The sequence below is a fragment of the Mustela putorius genome, unplaced genomic scaffold, assembly GCF_011764305.1.
Source record: "Mustela putorius furo isolate JIRA1106 unplaced genomic scaffold, ASM1176430v1.1 tig00003850_pilon_pilon_pilon, whole genome shotgun sequence".
Taxonomy (NCBI): Eukaryota; Metazoa; Chordata; class Mammalia; order Carnivora; family Mustelidae; genus Mustela; species Mustela putorius.
Genome location: NW_025422002.1, coordinates 12441232 through 12459410, shown reverse-complemented (window position 1 = coordinate 12459410; position 18179 = coordinate 12441232). Strand labels below are relative to the sequence as shown.

At 36.2% G+C, this 18179-nt stretch overlaps 1 protein-coding gene across 4 annotated transcripts in view; it reads right to left on the bottom strand.

Annotated features, from left to right (window-relative positions):
- Window positions 1-18179, bottom strand: part of PPARG (peroxisome proliferator activated receptor gamma) — a 132469-nt gene that overhangs the window by 66069 nt on the left and 48221 nt on the right. The window contains exon 1 of one of the 4 annotated variants that reach the window (XM_004738548.3): window positions 6101-6619. The exons of the other annotated variants lie outside the window; for them this stretch is intronic. Within the exon in view, the coding sequence (XP_004738605.1) occupies window positions 6101-6251 (151 nt within the window). The 5' untranslated portion in view covers window positions 6252-6619. Of the gene's footprint in view, window positions 1-6100; window positions 6620-18179 lie in introns of those variants that run through there. 4 annotated transcript variants of the gene reach the window in all.

Here is an 18179-nt window from a genome sequence, read left to right as displayed (position 1 = left end):
GAGTCCCGCATCGGGCTCTCTGCTCGGCAGGGAGCCTGCTTCCCTCTCTCTCTCTCTCTCTGCCTGCCTCTCCATCTACTTGTGATTTCTCTCTGTCAAATAAATAAATAAAATCTTTAAAAAAAAAAAAAACTAACATTTGCTGGACACCTGTTACATATCAGGTCCTGTGCTAAGTGCTTCTTCACAGATTCAGTATTGGTTACTTAATCAAGTAAGTTGCTTTCGTTAGCACTGCTAGCAAATAAGTCCCCTAAAATTTCAAATGAATACTGGAAGTATCAAAAGGTAGGCAGAGGGGCGCCTGAGGGGCTCAGTGAGTTAAGCCTCTGCCTTCAGCTCAAGTCATGATCTCAGGGTTCTGGGATCGAGCCCCACATTGGGCTCTCTGCTCAGCAGGGAGCCTGTTTCCCCCTCTTTCTCTGCCTGCCTCTCCCCCTACTTGTGATCTCTCTCTATGTTGAATAAATAGATAAAATCTTAAAAAAAAAAAAAGGTAGGCAGACTTGCAAAAGAAGCCAGGCATTCAGATAAGTCAAAAACTGTGATATTCAAATTAATATTCAAATAATACTCAAATAATGATAATCCAAACCAATGGAGGGATATGATGCAAATAACTGTATAACAGGCAATTCAAAATATATTTGCATCTGGTTTTTAAGACAGATCATGTTGTTGGTTTGTTTATACCAGAATGGGTTTTAGAACAATACATTAGCATGTACACTAAACTTCTGTTTTTACTTAGCGAACATATTCTAGTGCCTTAACCTCAGGAGATGGTGAGGTACAGCAGCAGGTCAGCTTAGAATTAATAAGACAACAATAAGAGCTTATTATGTATCTATTATATGTTAGATACTTGTGGAATAAAGAAGAGAATAAAACATGGGTTTTGTCCTCAACAACTATACAACTTGGATTAAGGGAATATATAAAACAGAAAATATTATCAGGCAGTCTCCAATTAAGGGCTAAACAGTGTGATGCAGACCAACGCAGAAGAGGGGATTTTATTATTTTATTTTAACAAGTATTAATCAACTGGCCATTTACCAAACATGTCCCAGGCATTTGGGATATACGTGAATGAGCAAACCAGACAAAGATCCCTGCCTTTATGGGGTTGATATGCTAGTGTGAAAAAGTGGACAACAAATACAATAGGTGAGTAAATTATACAGTATGTTAGAAGATGGTGAATACTTAGAAATGAAACCATGGAGCAGGAGGAGGGAAAGTGACTAAGTCAAGTGAGGAGCTGCTGCTGTAGGGTTGTGAGCTGAGTGACAGAGCTGACTTACATTTTAACGTGATCCCTCTGCATGAAAGCTGACACTAAGCAGTTAGGAGGTGAGGACAGAGGCAGGACAACTCGTTAGAGTGGGATACCAATCCAGGCAAGAGACAGTGGCTTGGATGAGTACTGACAGTGAAGTGGGGAGAGGTAATATATTCTGAACATATTTTCAGTTTAGAGGAACCATTAACAGTAACATATTAACAGGAGGTCTTGTGCCATAGTGGTTACTTGAACCTGATGTTGAAGGACAGGGAGGATTTGAAAAGGTGGAAGAATTAGGAAAGGCATTCCAGGATGTGGTGGGCTTAGAGGCAAGGGTGAGTCTGGCTTATTCTTGGGACAATGTGATTAGTCCAAGTAGAAAAAGGCAGATCATTCTCTGGGGCGTAGAGGGTCATAAAATACACAAAGTGGAAATGGATTATACAAAGCTTTCAAATGTAGGTGGAAGTGTTTAGACTTCACAAAATTCACTATGGGGCACTACTTGTATACAGTAAGTGCTCAATACATACTGGAAGTCTGATAGGCTTTGAGGACCACTTACCTTGCAGATTAGACTGGATAGCTAAATGTCTCTCATTTAGAAAGTCAGCTAAAAGGCTGTACATGAATCCCAGTGTGTGGTCAGAAGAGATGATATTCCTTATGGTAAATGACAGTTGACTGTTTTAAATTTACTTTATAATGCAAGCCATTCACCACTTGTTGGAACTTCAATCTTGTGTTGGCAAATCTCTTACCTGATAAAAACTACATGGGTCTAAACACTGTGTGCTCAGCTAGCCATGCGATCTTAATTCTGAGGTTACTGGAATTGGACAGCAGTTGCTATCAGATGCAAATGTAATTCCTGTGTCTCTAAATTAGTTACAGGTACAAAACTGTATCTACAAAAAAAGGTAATCTTGTAGAGGTTTACAGAAACTTAGTTCCATCTAAATGAGTCTGATTCATTCATATCACATTTATTTTTGCAAATATTCAACACTAGTAGATGGACATGAGGTATTTGCTGGGACAACTTTCTTATGCCTAATGTAAGGCTGTCCAAAGGAAGCTAAAATAACAGAACCCATGTCAGTTCTGTTGCTCTAATACAATGAAGACATTTACTTGGCTCAGATTTCCACTGATGCAAAGAATATGTGCTTTATAAGGAGCTATGATGATTTTAGAAATTTCCTATGGGTTACCTTATTCAAGTTACAGGTGAGAATGTTGACAAAGATAGTAACCTATGACAAACTATCAGAGCTATAAAAATTGTTTTCCATTTGATAACCTCTTTTATAAAGCAATGAAGAGTTTAAATGGGTAACTGCTGTCAGGTAACTTTCAAAACAAGTTGTACTCCTTAGGGATGCTAGGGGAAAATAAATTTAAAAAAATTTTAAATGCTGTTTTCTTGTAAGACTCTAATACACATGACATTTGTTTCTGGTGTTTCCTATAACTCATAATTTGGGGGGAAGTACAAGAGAAATGATAGTTTTTGGAAACATAGTAAGGAGATTCTAAGAGTCTTGAAATCTACCAAATCTACTATGTCCTGGTGATCAGAAAAGAGATATGAACAGCTAAATCAGAGAAATAAATGATAAAATAGAGCCACACTAAAAAAATTAATATGGACGATAGTAACATTCTAGAAAAAGACCCTGAATCATTATTAATGTGAGATTGTGAAATTTACAGCTATGTCAATTACCTAAATCTTCATCATAAAGAATATTATAATCTAAGATAGTTTTTCAGGGTCTTGGAGAAGAAAACGTTTAATCACTGTTTTCATTTATGGCCCAAGAATGATTTTAGTTTTTGGAAATCTAATCTTTTCTGAAACAAACATTAACAAAAGTGGGAGGTAACTGCCCCATTAAAAAAAAAAAAAACTGACAGAAAGACACTTTCTCTAAGTATGATTATTTCCTTATCAAAATATTCAGGTGAGGTCATGGGAGAAGCCTCATCTCACTCAAAAACTGCCATAATTTTGATACACAAAGAATTCTGTGGTTTTCCCCCACATATTCCTTAAAATGCTTCTAAATTAAGATATTGTATGTTTTCTGTTCCATCCTAAATGATTAATACTAGAAGACCAAAACAATAAACTCTATATAGAACTTCGGATGGACTTTTGCAAATACTGTGTCATTTAATCCTTGTAATAACCCTGTATTTCTGATGCTTTATGTGGAAACGGAGGGAAGAGAGGATAAATGGCTTACTCAAATTCACACGGAACATACATGTCCAGGACAAGACTTGTAGTTGCATTCCCTGATACTACCTGGGTCCCTTTAAACCTCTAGAAAGGTGAAACCTTTGGTCAATTATTTAATGCTTCCAAATATACAGTTGCCTGGAGTCTTACAGAGGCACAGTTTAAGTACCCCTCCATAAAAATGGCGGGCAATCAATCACTCACTCCTATCTCAGGAGAGGCGCTTGTTTCAAAGGATTGTCTATTGCAGCATTTATCATGCCTCCAAGGCATATTTCCATTGCTCAATCAGCTCCAAAGGACAAGCGTGTCATCATCTTTCAATGCTCTGGTGCAACACTTTAAAATTATAGAATTCACACAGGACTAAGTCTGGCATGAAAAGTAGGAGGCATATTCAGCTTGAGTTTGTGGAAGCTTCCCTTCAATATTGCCAATTTTTACTAGGAGAGATGGTTTCAGAGCCAGCATGGGGTTACTTGAGGAGCTCATGATGAAAACGGGGAAATAAGATAAAGGGGGGCTCCCAGTGATAATGGAGCCCAGGAAAAAGCACAGAACTCCTATTTGGGTAGAGTGGCTACACAGATTTTTTAATCTCATGATATGACCAATATAGCTTGGGCATCTGGATCATTCACAGCCATCAAGACACTTTTTCTTCAAAGTAGCACCAAGCTACTTGCAACAACCCCCAAGACCACCTTGCCTACAGTGAGCAGGAAAGAGTACCAAAGTTAATTACCATATTAAAAACAAATCCTAAACTCTACAGTGTTTCATCTCTGATGGCCTCAATTTCAAGTTTGTTTGTTTGTTTGTTTGTTTTGGCAAGGGTGGAATAAATAGTGGTCATCTACACAATGCCACTGAAGTTAACAAACATAGGCCTTTGCCTTTAGGAATAATATTTTCAGCAGAACACCACTTAGGAATAAGAAGTAATCAGATACCATATAAATGAAAGTTAAATTATTTGTACAATATATAATTTTTAAACTGCTAATAATTCTGTACCATGCTAATTAAGAAGTAAAGTACTGTATTAGTCTTGGAGGGGATTTGAGACTCAAGACAATTAAACTCTGGCAAATTCAAATCATAACCATATAGAGATTAATACAGAATGAAAACTAACTTGAATCACAAAATGATCTCTTACCATATACAGAATTTTTCCTCAGTTAACCTAAAATATTTGTTGTACTAAATTCTGGACATATTCCTTGCAAACAGACTTAACTACCAACTTTTGACTCAAGAACTATTTCACAATATAGCCAGGACATTCTGCCCTGATGCAAGCTAAGTTAGTTACTGGAGAAAGACAGCAATAATTTTTATGGCTTTTAAAAAATAGAAAGCAGATTTTATATAATATAATGAAACAAAACTCCTATTTAAGAGGCACAGATGACAGATAAATATATTGAATCAAATCACTGTAATAGAATGAAACAGTATTTCAGGAAATATTTTTTCTTATTTTTTAAACAGCCTGATGTTTTAACAAAAAAACAAAAACAAAAAAAAAAAACTGTGACTAATATGTTCAAACTTCAGACTTCCAGAAAAATTAAAACATTAAAATGTAAAGCCATTCATTTCAACAACAAAGTGTCTTAACTGTAACTCTTTAGCACTTGTATTCTAAAACACCAATCACACTAGTTAACAGGTTCTATTTTTATGCCGTATCTATGAGAAAAAAATACATAGAAATACAGAAATAAATATGAAACAGTACAAAACAGAAGAAGCTGTGCTAAGAAACTCCAGTAGAAGGAGCTGTAGAAATGAAGAACTTACATTTTGCAATGGCCAAGAAAGGAATTTTGAAAAATGAGGTATCTGCTTGAATCTTATATATCTGAGTACAAGTAATAGCTAATCAGTTACTTGGTATGCAATAGGCATTTAGGGATGTTGCTTTCTTTATGTGTAAAATGAAATGCTTGGAATAGACATTCTCCAAGGCCCCACAATCTATTCTACAATGCATTAGGCACCATGCTAGAAATACAGAGAAGAATATAAGTTGGTCCTACACTCTGGAAACATACAATTCTTTGGGAGAGATAAAATGTACAAATATCTAGATTTTAAAATAGAACTAAACATACTGAGAGAGCTTTAAGAGGAATAAAAATGCTGTAAGTGGGATAAAAACTGCCTGAGAGATATGTACCATATAAGACTACAAAATGGGAAAAAGGGACCCCCCTCGGGTATTTCTAAAAAAAAATCCTCAAGTATATTTGGGAAGCACATATAAACCAAGGAAATAAAAATGAATAGGATTTTAAAAACTATAAATATACCTTTAATGCCTACAATTCAGGAACTAGGAGCCATACACAGAGACATACATGGATTAGTTTAGGTTTCTTTTTTAAAGTTCTGATGCTTACAACTGAACACTAAAACAGCAAACTAGGCATTAAAAGACTGGACTACACACATCTAATATTAGAATATAACCTGGAAAATAATCTACAAGAGCAATTTCATCATTCCATAAACACCCAAAGTAACCCAACAGCCATATCTGGAATTGACTTTACCTTGTGAAGTGCTTGCAGACAGTGTATCAGCAAAGGAATCGCTTTCTGGGTCAATAAGAGACTCTCCCAGAGTTTCACCCATAATAGCATGGAAGAGGGCTTTCTGTAATTCACTGATATTTTGTCTATTTCTTGCAAAAGACCAATCCATTAAAAGAAAAGGACTTGCAGTAGTAGAACTTGTGAACACAACCAATGAGTTAAGACATCAGTTTCCAAATATTACGGGGAGGTGGGAATTAATCCACAAAGGACCAGGTCTGAATTGGCTGGCACTGTCCTGTGAGAGAGCCAGCTGTGACAAATGTGGTGTCATAATGTTGCTCACTGCTTTGGCAAGACTTGGTACATTACAAGGAAAACATTGCCACACCGTCTCGCCAGTGACCCACATGTTCTGTGTCTTGTGAGGGGCGTAAGTTGTACAGTATTTAGAGCTATCAAAGCAAAGAGATTGTTCAGTGTTCAACTGCTCCCTAAATGGGAAACTTTATATCTCTGGGTTATGAAATACCAGATAAACTTACTTGGACAAAGTTTTTTTCTAGCTGCCCATCCCTGGTTGAATCTCTAATCATATTACCTGAAGGAAACTATTTAATTCAAACATGTACTTGTATTTTAAAATCTGGCATCGGCATGCCGCTGAAATATTGTTTTCTGAGGCATTGGTTCCAGCCCTTGACAAAGGCCAAAGTGACACTGACAAATTCTAGAAGATTAAATAGTTGAGAGATATAGTTTAGATTTGATCTATCAGGGTTTGCTTTTTAAAAACTCGATAATGAAGTTTAGCCATTGCTAGCAGAGGCAGTAACACTGCACCAAGGACTGAGCATAGCTGATGTTTCAATGATAAATGCCATGTCATAACAGAAAAAGTGGAGTTCTCTCTGAGAAGAATAATGAATTAGCAGAAAAAAAATAGGCTCACACTGAGGTTGGCGAGGAACTGTGGTCAGTTTTGTAATCAGGAAAAAGCTGGCTTCTTGCTCAAGGCCTTTGCCCTTTTTGGCAAGGAGAAACACGAGCAGTGCCAAACTTCAGTGTGGAAGCAGGTCTCCACTTGTCCCATAAGTGGCCTGATAGAATTGCAGTGACTTGTGGATTTAATCAAGATGCCCCCACATAGGGCGATGGATCAGATGGCAATAATTCCCTTAGACTTATCCTAATGTTCCCCCAAGTGGCATTAAGTATCTATCTGTTCCATCTACATTGAGTAACTGGTCATTCTGCAAGGGGACTAGCAAAAGTTTCCCTGTTAATCATGGAGCAACAATTTGGTGGGGAAAATGCATACTTGGGCCTTCACAGCACAGAATAACTTTATTTTTTAAATATTTTATTTATTTATTTGACAGACAGATCACAAGTAGGCAGAGAGACAGGCAGAGAGAGAAAGGAGGAAGCAGCCTCCCCGCCAAGCAGAGAGCCAGATGCGGGGCTTGATCCCAGGACTCCGGGATCATGACCTGAGCCGAAGGCAGAGGCTTTAAGCCATTGAGCCACCCAGGTGCCCCCACAGCACAGAATAAAGTGGAGAGCTGGGCGTTTGTATTGCTTAAAAACTTTTAAAAACCAAAAAGTGTTTACTAAGGTAGTTCGAGTTAAAGCAAATTTCTTGGCAGTCCAAATGACAGAGGTAATTACAGGTGTGTAGGATTAGTTTTGTCTATATTCAACTTGAACTATCAATAAAGGAGTTTCTCCTTCCCTTTCAATGCTGGGAAGTTTCCTCCTATTACAGACACGATGATAATAGTTAAAGTATGATTAGTCTAAGATTTTTGGTTAAATATAAGGATGGAACAAAATCAATTCTAGAAGTCAAGGACAGTTTTCTTCTTGTTAATAAAACAGAACAAAAATTTAAGCTAGTCATTCTGCTTACAGATAATGTCCCAAGATGTGCTTGCAACTGGAAGGCAAATTTCAGCTTTCTTCCTATGAAATGGCAGTCTCTCCCTCAATTCCCTATCCTCTCCCCATTCTAGGTCTCAGATTCCAATGTCTTTCTAACTTAAAAAAAAAAAAAAAAAGAACAAGTTTATTAAAATGTTAAAATTATGCCAGAGTATAAGAAGGACAAAATAGGCAGAAGGATACCATTCTTAGAGTGAAGCTCTTTATAAAAAAGCCCAACACTCTGTTAAGAAGATGAGAAAACAAGGCCCCAAATGACAAGTACATTCTCCAGGTTAAACAGGTAGGTAGTGACAAATGTGGAACTAGACTCTAGGTTTTTTAGGAGTCTAATTCCCAGGCCAGCCAACTACTGAGCTATCCCTTCCAAGCCCCTAACCGTTCTCACTCACACTGTGCTTTAGATATTCAAATATAGAATTATTTACAACAGATAATTATTCCCTAACATCTGAATCTAATGGTATCTATTCCCCTTGGACTGTATTATTTGAGAGCAACAACCTGTCCTGTTCACTGTATTTCACTCCTTTATTTGATCAACAGATGTTTATTGGCAAAATATCAGAATACACTGGCAGGTCTTGAGTTAGGGGCTGGCTTAACGAACAAGATGGATGTGTTCTTATCTTGTGGATTTCAAAGCTAGTCAATAAGCAAAAACTACAATTTTATCAACAATTTTTATCAACATGGGGACAGTAGGCTCAGTAAATGTCACTTAAACTCTTGACAGCATATCAAGCAATACAGAGAACACCCCAAGTTACTAACAAAATGCTTATACAATGTGGACTTTTAATCATTATTAAAAAAAAGATTTTATTTATTTATTTGACAGAGAGAGAGAGAGATCACAAGTAGGCAGAGAGGCAGGCAGAGGAGGAAGGGGAAGCAGGCTCCCTGCCGAGCAGAGAGCCCGATGAGGGGCTCAATCCCAGAACCCTGGGATCATGACCTGAGCCTAAGGCAGAGGATTAAGACCCACTGAGCCACCCAGGTGCCCCGATTAATCATCACTTTTATGTTAGTAACAATATTTATTAATTTTTAAAGATTTATTTATTTATTTGAGAGAGAGAGTATATGTAAGTGGGGGGGAGGGGGAGAATCTCAAGCAGACTCCCTGCTGAGTGCAGAGTTATACAGGGCTTAATCCCAGGACCCTGAAATCATGACCTGAGCTGAAACCAAGAGTCCAATGCTCAACTGACTGAGCCACCCAGGCACCCCACTAACAATATTTTAATATTTTGCATCACACTGTAGCACCAGGTCACTTGAAAAACAACTTGTTCATGCATATATTAAAATGGACAAAAATAAACGGAGCCAATCCCATTTGTATCTAATTAGGAATGTGCTTTGCCTTGAGATACTGAAGAGACTTATTTCACAGTGATCCATCCGTGTATTCCTCAAATATTTATCAAACACCTTCTGAGTGCCAGATATTATTCTAAGTATAGGAGATAAATTCATTAATAATCCAAGTTCCTATCCTCAATAAGTTCATATTTAACTATATTTATACAAATTATCTGAATATACCTAAAAGAGTGATCTTTTTCCTCACTTAACTTTGAAAGTCAATTAGCATGCACTGATGCCAGAAAAAGTATATTTGCTTAAATAAAGTCATTCCTCTCATTGGACAGTATATGATCACCAGAAAATTTATGAGAGTTTTGACATGCATGTGAATATTCTATCTTCAAGGCCTTAAGATTCCCCAGTGTCCTATTCTTCATAATATCAAAATCAAGAGGATATTATAAGATGTGTAAAAGAGCATGCTGGTAAATAGGACTATAATATAAGATGTTGGAGCTGTAGACAAGTCCAGGTGTTTTGCATACCAACTGCATAGCAGTACTTTGCATCTGAAGGGTACTTCTACAAAGAAGTCTCCATGGAATGGTTTTCCTTCCATCCCATTCCTTGCTAATCTAGCAGAGTGAGGAGGAATAGTAGAAGACCACCTTCCTTACGTACTTGCACAAAAGCTAGCTCAGTCGCTTCTACTGAGGGATGCAGGGCTTTGTTTGATGTTGAAGTTAAGAAGGCCATCTCCTCTTGGACTTTAGAGACATATGGGGTATGGATGCGACTGTGGGTAGAGTACGTATAAAGAGCAAGAATAAGAATGAAGACAATTTGGAATGGTCATATAGTGAGGAGGCTGAAAAACTAATTCTGCCCTAGTTTGACACTTGAAAAAAAATGTAGTTTGGTATTTGAGAAGGCTATGCTTCAGTATTTTGTCTTCAATATTATTTATGATTTCTGTCTTTGAAAAGAATCTGAACATTATTCAGCCAAAAAACTTCCAAACTTCTAGTACAATTAGGAGAAGGCAACTGGACTAATATCAGCTGTGTGTGATTCAGTAACAAAGACAATGTCTAAAAATCCATAGTTAATAAAATCATAGTATTATATATGTATAAGGTTTTAAAAATATTATTCAGTGTTTGGAATAATTTATATAAAATATATCCATAAAATAGAATATTAAATATTTTTTGTGTTATGTTACTCTTGAAAGCTAATTAAAACCTTGCTTTTTTGGGGTGTAGGTTAAATTTGGATTTTAGCTTCTAGAGTAAAATTGAATTTTTAAAACTGCTTTAATTGTTTTCTTTTTCTTTTATGTAAAATAGGCTATGCTAGTATTGGTATAGAAGTGTTTACAGTATTTTTTTCTTTTGTTATAACTCCATTTTATTTTATTTTATTTTATTTTTTTAAGATTTCATTTATTTATTTGACAGAGAGAAATTACAAGTAGATGGAGAGGCAGGCAGAGAGAGAGAGAGAGGGAAGCAGGCTCCCTGCCAAGCAGAGAGCCCGATGCGGGACTCGATCCCAGGACCCTGAGATCATGACCTGAGCCGAAGGCAGAGGCTTACCCCACTGAGCCACCCAGGCGCCCCTATAACTCCATTTTAAAAGCTGCTTCATTTAATGCTTCAAGCCCTATGAATACTTATGCTGGCCCCTAAAGGTTAGGAGATTTTTGGGAGAACAAGATCGAACACCTCTTTTTATCTCTAGAGCCTAACAGCATCTCTAGTCGGCACATGTTATTATTTTTGTTGATGTTGAGAATCATGAAAGAACAGCTGCTTGCACATCTGTCTCACATGGACCATTCAAGGAAGAGTTTAGAGACCAAATGAACTGACAACAACATCAGTTTTCTTCTTGTTCCAACAAGACATTTCCCCATGGTACTCCAAAGGACACCAGATAATCGCGAACATGCAGAATGTAGTCTACCTAAGCTCTCTGCTCCCCCTACCCAGAACTGGTGCCTTTTCCTACTGCAGTTAAAGTTGGCTTGGAACTCTATCTTCTAGCTGTGGTTTCATCAATTCAGGATTTCTTCATAGTCACAGGGGACACAACATGGAAGAAATGATGTTCCAATGGGACACATGCCTAAATAGAGGAACAAATAATCCTGTATCCTAAGATGTAAATTCCACTGCAACCCTTAACAGCAAGCCTGGTACTCCCATGTAAAAAGACAAAGGGAAACTGCTGTTGAACAGTGATTTTTTCCTTTTTTTTTCTTAAGGTCTAGTCCACTTTTCTTTCATCAAAAACCATAATTGGGTTCAGATATTCAAAAACTAACATTTTCTATATAGGATTAATATTTCAAACTAATATACCATTTTGATTTAAAGAAAAACCAACTAAAAATTTCTTTTTCTTTTCCCCCTTCAAAAGTTAACTTGCTAGTAATACCTGAAAAAGAGCCTAACCTAACTACTTTCTAGGGATCAAATAAACACTTTTCAAATTACTGTACCTTTGAACCAAAGACATCACAACTAAACTATCTTGTCTTTGCTTATAATATCTGAAATTCTCCAGTAATGTGGTTTCTAGCATGATAAAATACCATGGGTCGTATTACCAACTGACCCAGATTTACGCTGTGTACAATCCCAAACCTCTAAAACCTATCTCCTTCACTGCTCAGATTTTTAAAAAATAATTTTTAAAAAGACTTTATTTATTTATTTGACAGAGAGAGAGATCACAAGTAGGCAGAGAGGCAGGCATAGAGAGAGGGGGTAAGCAGGCTCCCCGCTAAGCAGGGAGCCTGATGCGGGGCTGGATCCCAGGACTCTGAGATCCTGACCTGAGCCAAAGGCAGAGGCTTTAAACCAGTTTAAAGTGCCCCAGTGCCCCCACTGCTCAGAGTTTAACAATTTTTCAAGATCAGTTATTTTTCAAGATCAGGAGATTCCCTAGGTAACCTATTTTATCACTGGTGAACCATACTAGAATTCCACAAACATCCTAAAGCAAGCTCAGAGCCACAGCACTATATACAAGTTCAGTTTATGTAAAATAAACAATTTACCAGTTCTGCAACTGTACCAATGGAAATATATGGATTATTGAGATCAATAGTACTAGGGAGATTAATATATTCAAACTCTCTTAATTTTTCACATAAGGAAAATGATTTCCAGAAAAATGAAATGATTTGCCCAAGGTAATACCCAGATAATCAGGAGCAGAGTTTGAACTAAACATCAGGTTTCTTCATTCCTAGTTCAAAGCAGCAAACTATACTCTGTCATGAAAATGATGCAATAAAATGTTCAAATAAACTGTTCCGATCCATTATCCTTAATGCCAACAATTATGTTAGAAGCCTATCAGCATGAAAGCATTTATAAAATGATATGATTCACTTAATGTACATGAATCACCAATAGAATACCATAGTTCATCACAGAGTTTAAAGACTTTGCTTTCTACAAAGTACTCAATAACAACCTGGTAAATAAAATTCAGTAACATTTGAGCAATCAATTCCGGAATTCATTTTGCTGACAAATGTCCTTTTGCCTCATTCATATTTTCTTTAAGAGTCATCCTTGCATGCTGGAGTTCTTCAGGGAGAAACAGTTGTCTTTTCTGACATAGTTCCTTGTTCTTTTGAAAATAATAAAATTGCTATTTGAAAGCTTCCACTTTGCACTAATAATATTCTCATTTTTTTTATTATGTTAGTCACCATACAGTACATCATTAGTTTTTGATGTAGTGTTCCATGACTCACTGTTTGCATATAACACCAGTTGCTTAATTTTTTAAAAAGGTACATTAGAGCTGTATGGTGTTTTTAATCTCATTTGAAATTCACAATGCTACTGGGTGGTCATTCAAAGCAAAATAAGAAAATAGTAACAAGTACCGAATAGGGCTTCAATATGGAACCTGGTAATGGGTTTGGGTCATAAATTTTTATTTTTTATTTATAAAGTTATACTTTATAAATATATAAATAGTTTCTATTTATAAAGTTATACTTTATTTTCTATCAACTCTGTAAATGCTATCATGAATAAAATGGTCTACTACGAAATGAACTTGTAAAATTCATACCTGTTTTTGAAGATTCCAAACTCTACTTGTGTATCATTTCTTCGTGAAACATACTGATGTTCATGGAACATATTTAGAAGCAATAGCAGGTAATATAAAATGCTAACAATAGGAAAAATTGGGTGAGGGTTATATAGGAAATCTAAAATAATCCCAAAATAAAAACTTTAAAAAAAATAAATAAAAGCAATAGTAATGTCAGCTGGTGACTGCCTATTATTACTTTATTAATCAAGTTGTCCTGGGTAAGATTTAAATTTTTGATGGCAAGAATTCATAAAATTATAATTTGGGGAGCCTATTCTGTTCCAGGCACTGATTGATTTCGATTGTATTTAGTTCTCACAATTTTTCTTTTAGATGTGAAAAGAGAGGTTTAGAGAAATAAGGTGACTTGTCAAAAGTAAAAATGCTTGTAATCGACAGAGTTTGAACTCAAAGCCAGGTCCGTTTGATTCTTAATACCACACTGAGTAAAGACAAATAGGCAAAGCTTCACAGCCACAAACTCTCACCAGATGTTTTTAAAAGATAAGAAACTGTCTTCTTGTCTTTGTACCTTCTTTCCTCAAAGGAAATATATTTATTTTCCTTAAAGGACAAAGTACACTGTTGCTTTTCTGCATGCTGTTGTATAACAGCCTTTTATTATTACAGAACCAGTCTATGTTCACTGTTGAAAATTTAAAAACTAAATGATTTCTACTACTCAGAGATCATTGATGTTAAACTGTGTTTCTCGCACTGGTTCTTTTCCTGAGCACATGATGGATCCTCAGTCTACACAATTCTTAAGTACATACATACAGTATTTGTATTTTTAAAATAAAAATGAGATATGGTACTTTGTAGTGACAACCTGCTTCTTCAAGTCAATAATCATCTTTTTACTTTGTAAATGTTCATTTCCAATGATATCCAGTCCATATTCAAAATTCCCCAGCTGACCCAAAATGTTCCTTTACAGTCCGTTTGTTCCAAACCTGAATCTAATCCAGGATGATGAAATGTATCTGGTTATATGTCCCGTAAGTCTTTTTAAAAGACTTTTCTTAATTTTTAGGCCACTGACCAGTTGAAGAGATCAGGCCAGTTGTCATGGAGAATGTTTCACCCTCCGGATTTGTCTGGTTGTTTTCTTGTGGTATCATTTAGCTTGCTTCTCTATCTTGTATTACTTTTAAACTGGGTGTTACATTTAAAGATCTATGAATTCAAGTCAAACATTTTTTACTTGAATGTAACACATGTAATGTTCTAGACTTCCTACTGAATTACATCAGAGACACAGCATATGACTGACCATTGATGATGCTAAGATCAACTACTAATTTAGAATGATGATAGTCAGGTCTTTCCATTGTAAGGTCCCTTTTTTCTCCTTGCAACTAGAAAGTAATCTGTAGTGCTGTGACTTTGGCATATAAGGAGTTCAGTTTATCACCAATCGCTCATTTAAAGTTTTTAACACATTTCATAATCTTCTCCTGACTCAATATTTTGAGTTTATAAACTGAAGCTTTTCTAATTCTATCACTCCTTCAGTATTTGTTAGCTGCCTCTTTTTTTTTTTTTTTTTTTTTTTTTTTTTTTGGATGAGGCAGAGCTTTCCTTTGGGAAGTACAATTCTGTGGATTCCCTGAAACAGTTCCTCCTACAAAGGCAGAATAAATATCTTATCTGTTCTCTGTCATTAGAAAGGTAGATATCTTCAACACCAAACTTTCTTTGTTGGGCATAGCTGTATCTTCTGTTCACTGAATGTTCCTATCATAAAATATTTATATACCCAAGTTTTTCTTTTTTCCATCACTTCTAAAGAATTTTATTTCAACTTCAATTTTCTCTGTTATCCTTGGTCCTGACAGTTACAACCAAGACACCCATCCACTGGCTCTTTTTCTTTTCATGGCATATAGAAAACCACTTATCAGTCCCTAATAAAATAAGTAATGCTTCAGTTTTACCTAACAATTTCCATCAAAAGCGACTTTCAGTTTTTATCAAATGTTTACTCCTAAATTACAGGGAATAAGTAGAATACAAACTTCACTGGTTCTTCCAAAATTATACTGTGTGTCAGCAAAGCTTTAGGAAGAGAGTCAGAGGTTCCTGACAGGTTTATGGACTAATTAAACCACATTCCAACCACCAAAGCTTGTTCTTTAGACCCCAAGTTTGCTTTTCTTCAGATATGCTAAGCTCTAGGAAGTAAGATGCTATGTTTCTGTATTTACAAACACGAACTCTATTGCAATAAATTTTTCATTTTAAACATCTAAAAACATCTTATTGAACACAAAAAGAAGGTGAAGACAGACAAGAAATGACTTTTTCAATTCTAAAATGAGCACATATCCCCCAATAGAAATAAAAACAAAACTGAGTCTTAAGTCAGTCTTCCTTCTAATTATGTTTTTATTTATCTATTGCACACAGTCATATGAATAGCTCAAAATGCCTAAAGTCATTCTGGGCAAGTTGACAAGGATCCTACACATTGAAATGAGAAGTGGGAAGAAGGCCAGATTGCTTAATTGTTACTTGAGAATCTGAGGAGGTGGACAAGCCAAAATCTTTATGGGGATCCAAAGAGTACAACTTCTTCCTTAGGCATCAGGAGAAAACAATGGGTCAGATTTTCATTCTGTATAATTTTATAGGATGATTCCATTGTATCGTCCATTGTTTCTTTCATGTACTGCCTGAAGGGGAAGTGTATTGTTATCTGTGGAATAGCATCCATAAGAGTTAAAGAGGATGAGAACATAGCCTCTGGGAGATTAATGAATGATACGGCATTCAGTCTAGTATGAAACTTTCAGATAAACATTCTGGGGGACTGTGTACTCAAAAGACCTATGCATTAAGGTCAGGAAGTTTTAGTGAACAAGAGTTAGTGAGACAAGCAATATGCCAAGCTGATTAAAAGGACCTTAGAGGGGCTCCTGGATGGCTCAGTGGGTTAAGCCTCTGCCTTTGGCTCAGGTCATGATCTCAGGGTCCTGAGATCGAGCCCTGCATCAGGCTCTCTGCTCGGCAGGGAGCCTGCTTACCCCTCTCTCTCTGCCTGCCTCTCTGCCTATTTGTGATCTCTCTCTCTGTCAAATAAAAGGACCTTGGAAGGAACATCTGGGGAGAGGGGCAATAAACAGGAGATTTAGAAAGGATAACAGAAATGTGAAGATGAGGTTGTCATATCCACAGGAAGTCTTACAGAACATATAATCTAACCCCTTCTTCATTTGCAGATGGGGAAACCCTCTAGGGGCCTTGCCCTGGATAATACAGAGTTAATGCCAAAGTCAAAGCTGGAATAGAATCCATGATCTCCTAAGTACTGAATGCTCACTCCAGTTCCACTAAAATAGTGTTTTTTCAACAAGGTCTCCTTACCATGGGGGAAGGATATTTATAGATATATACTTCTAAGAAGTTCTACCTAAAAAAAGAAAAAAAAAACTTTATAAAAAGTTTATTTTGAGGTATATTTTATATACCATAAAATTCATTTCAAGTGTACAATTCCATGAAATTTGGTAAATTTACCAATTTTTGCAACCATCATCATAAATCAGTTTTAGAATATTTTCATCACCTAGTAAGAACTTTCATGCTGATTTACACTCAATCCTAGGCAACCACGTATCTATTTTTCTGCCTTTTAGGTTTGCTTTTACTGGACGTTTCGTATAAATGCAATATATGGTCTTGTGTCTGGCTTTTGTTTTTGGTTTTGTTTCTGTTTTTCAAATTAAGTAGGCTCCATGCCCATTGTGGTGCTTGAACTCACAACCTTGAGATCAAGAATCAATTAAATGCTCTACTGACTAAGCCAACCAGGAGCCCTTCTTGCATTATTTACCTAGGATTATTGTTTTGAGGTTCATCCATGTTGTAGCATCTATCAGGAGTGAGTTCCTTTTTATTGATGAATCTAGGTCAGGCAGTATATGAGGATACCATATTCTGGCTATCCATTTAATTGATGGACATTGAAATTGCTTCCAATTTTTGCTGAAAAGTTTTTAATTCTGTATTTTCAATTTTCCTTTCACTCTAAATGATAAAAGACTGAAATAAGTTGCATTTTAGATTCTCTGGCTCTCTGTATACCTGGATGGTGTTGTAAGCAAATACACGCAGGTTCCATGCCCCAGTTTGTATTTATGATTTCATAAACTCAAATATGGTGCCCAGGATTACTACTTTAGTTGTCCAGGATTCATGACAGAAGGACACACGGAAACTTTTAACATGTCAATGATTCACTCGAGTTAAGTGAAAACCCAACGAAGCCCAGTAATATCATCAGGAGGACTTTCACAGAAGAGTTTGGTCAGAGGAAAGCTGAGGGAGAATTTAATCAGATACATGGCACTGAATAGCAGAGGGTGTAAAACCTCAAAAACAGGTGTTCCAGCAGAATTATCAACTGGAATGTGAAGAATTTTGTGACTTGTTATTTGATTCATGTTGGTTGTATGTAAGAGCTATATGCATCAAAAGTTTATAGCTAGTTTTGTACATATTGAAGTTACGTTATAATAAAAATTATGTCAATGCTGAGAATCATAAGAAAATTTTCCTTAAGTCAGTGCTTTTACTCAAATACTAAGAAGATGTAGCTATAATAACTGAACAAGACTTTGAAAGTGTTTCTAACCCTCTCATTTTATAGATAAAAGAAATGGCATGACCCTAACAAAATGATACAGCTAGTCAGTGATTGAGCTAA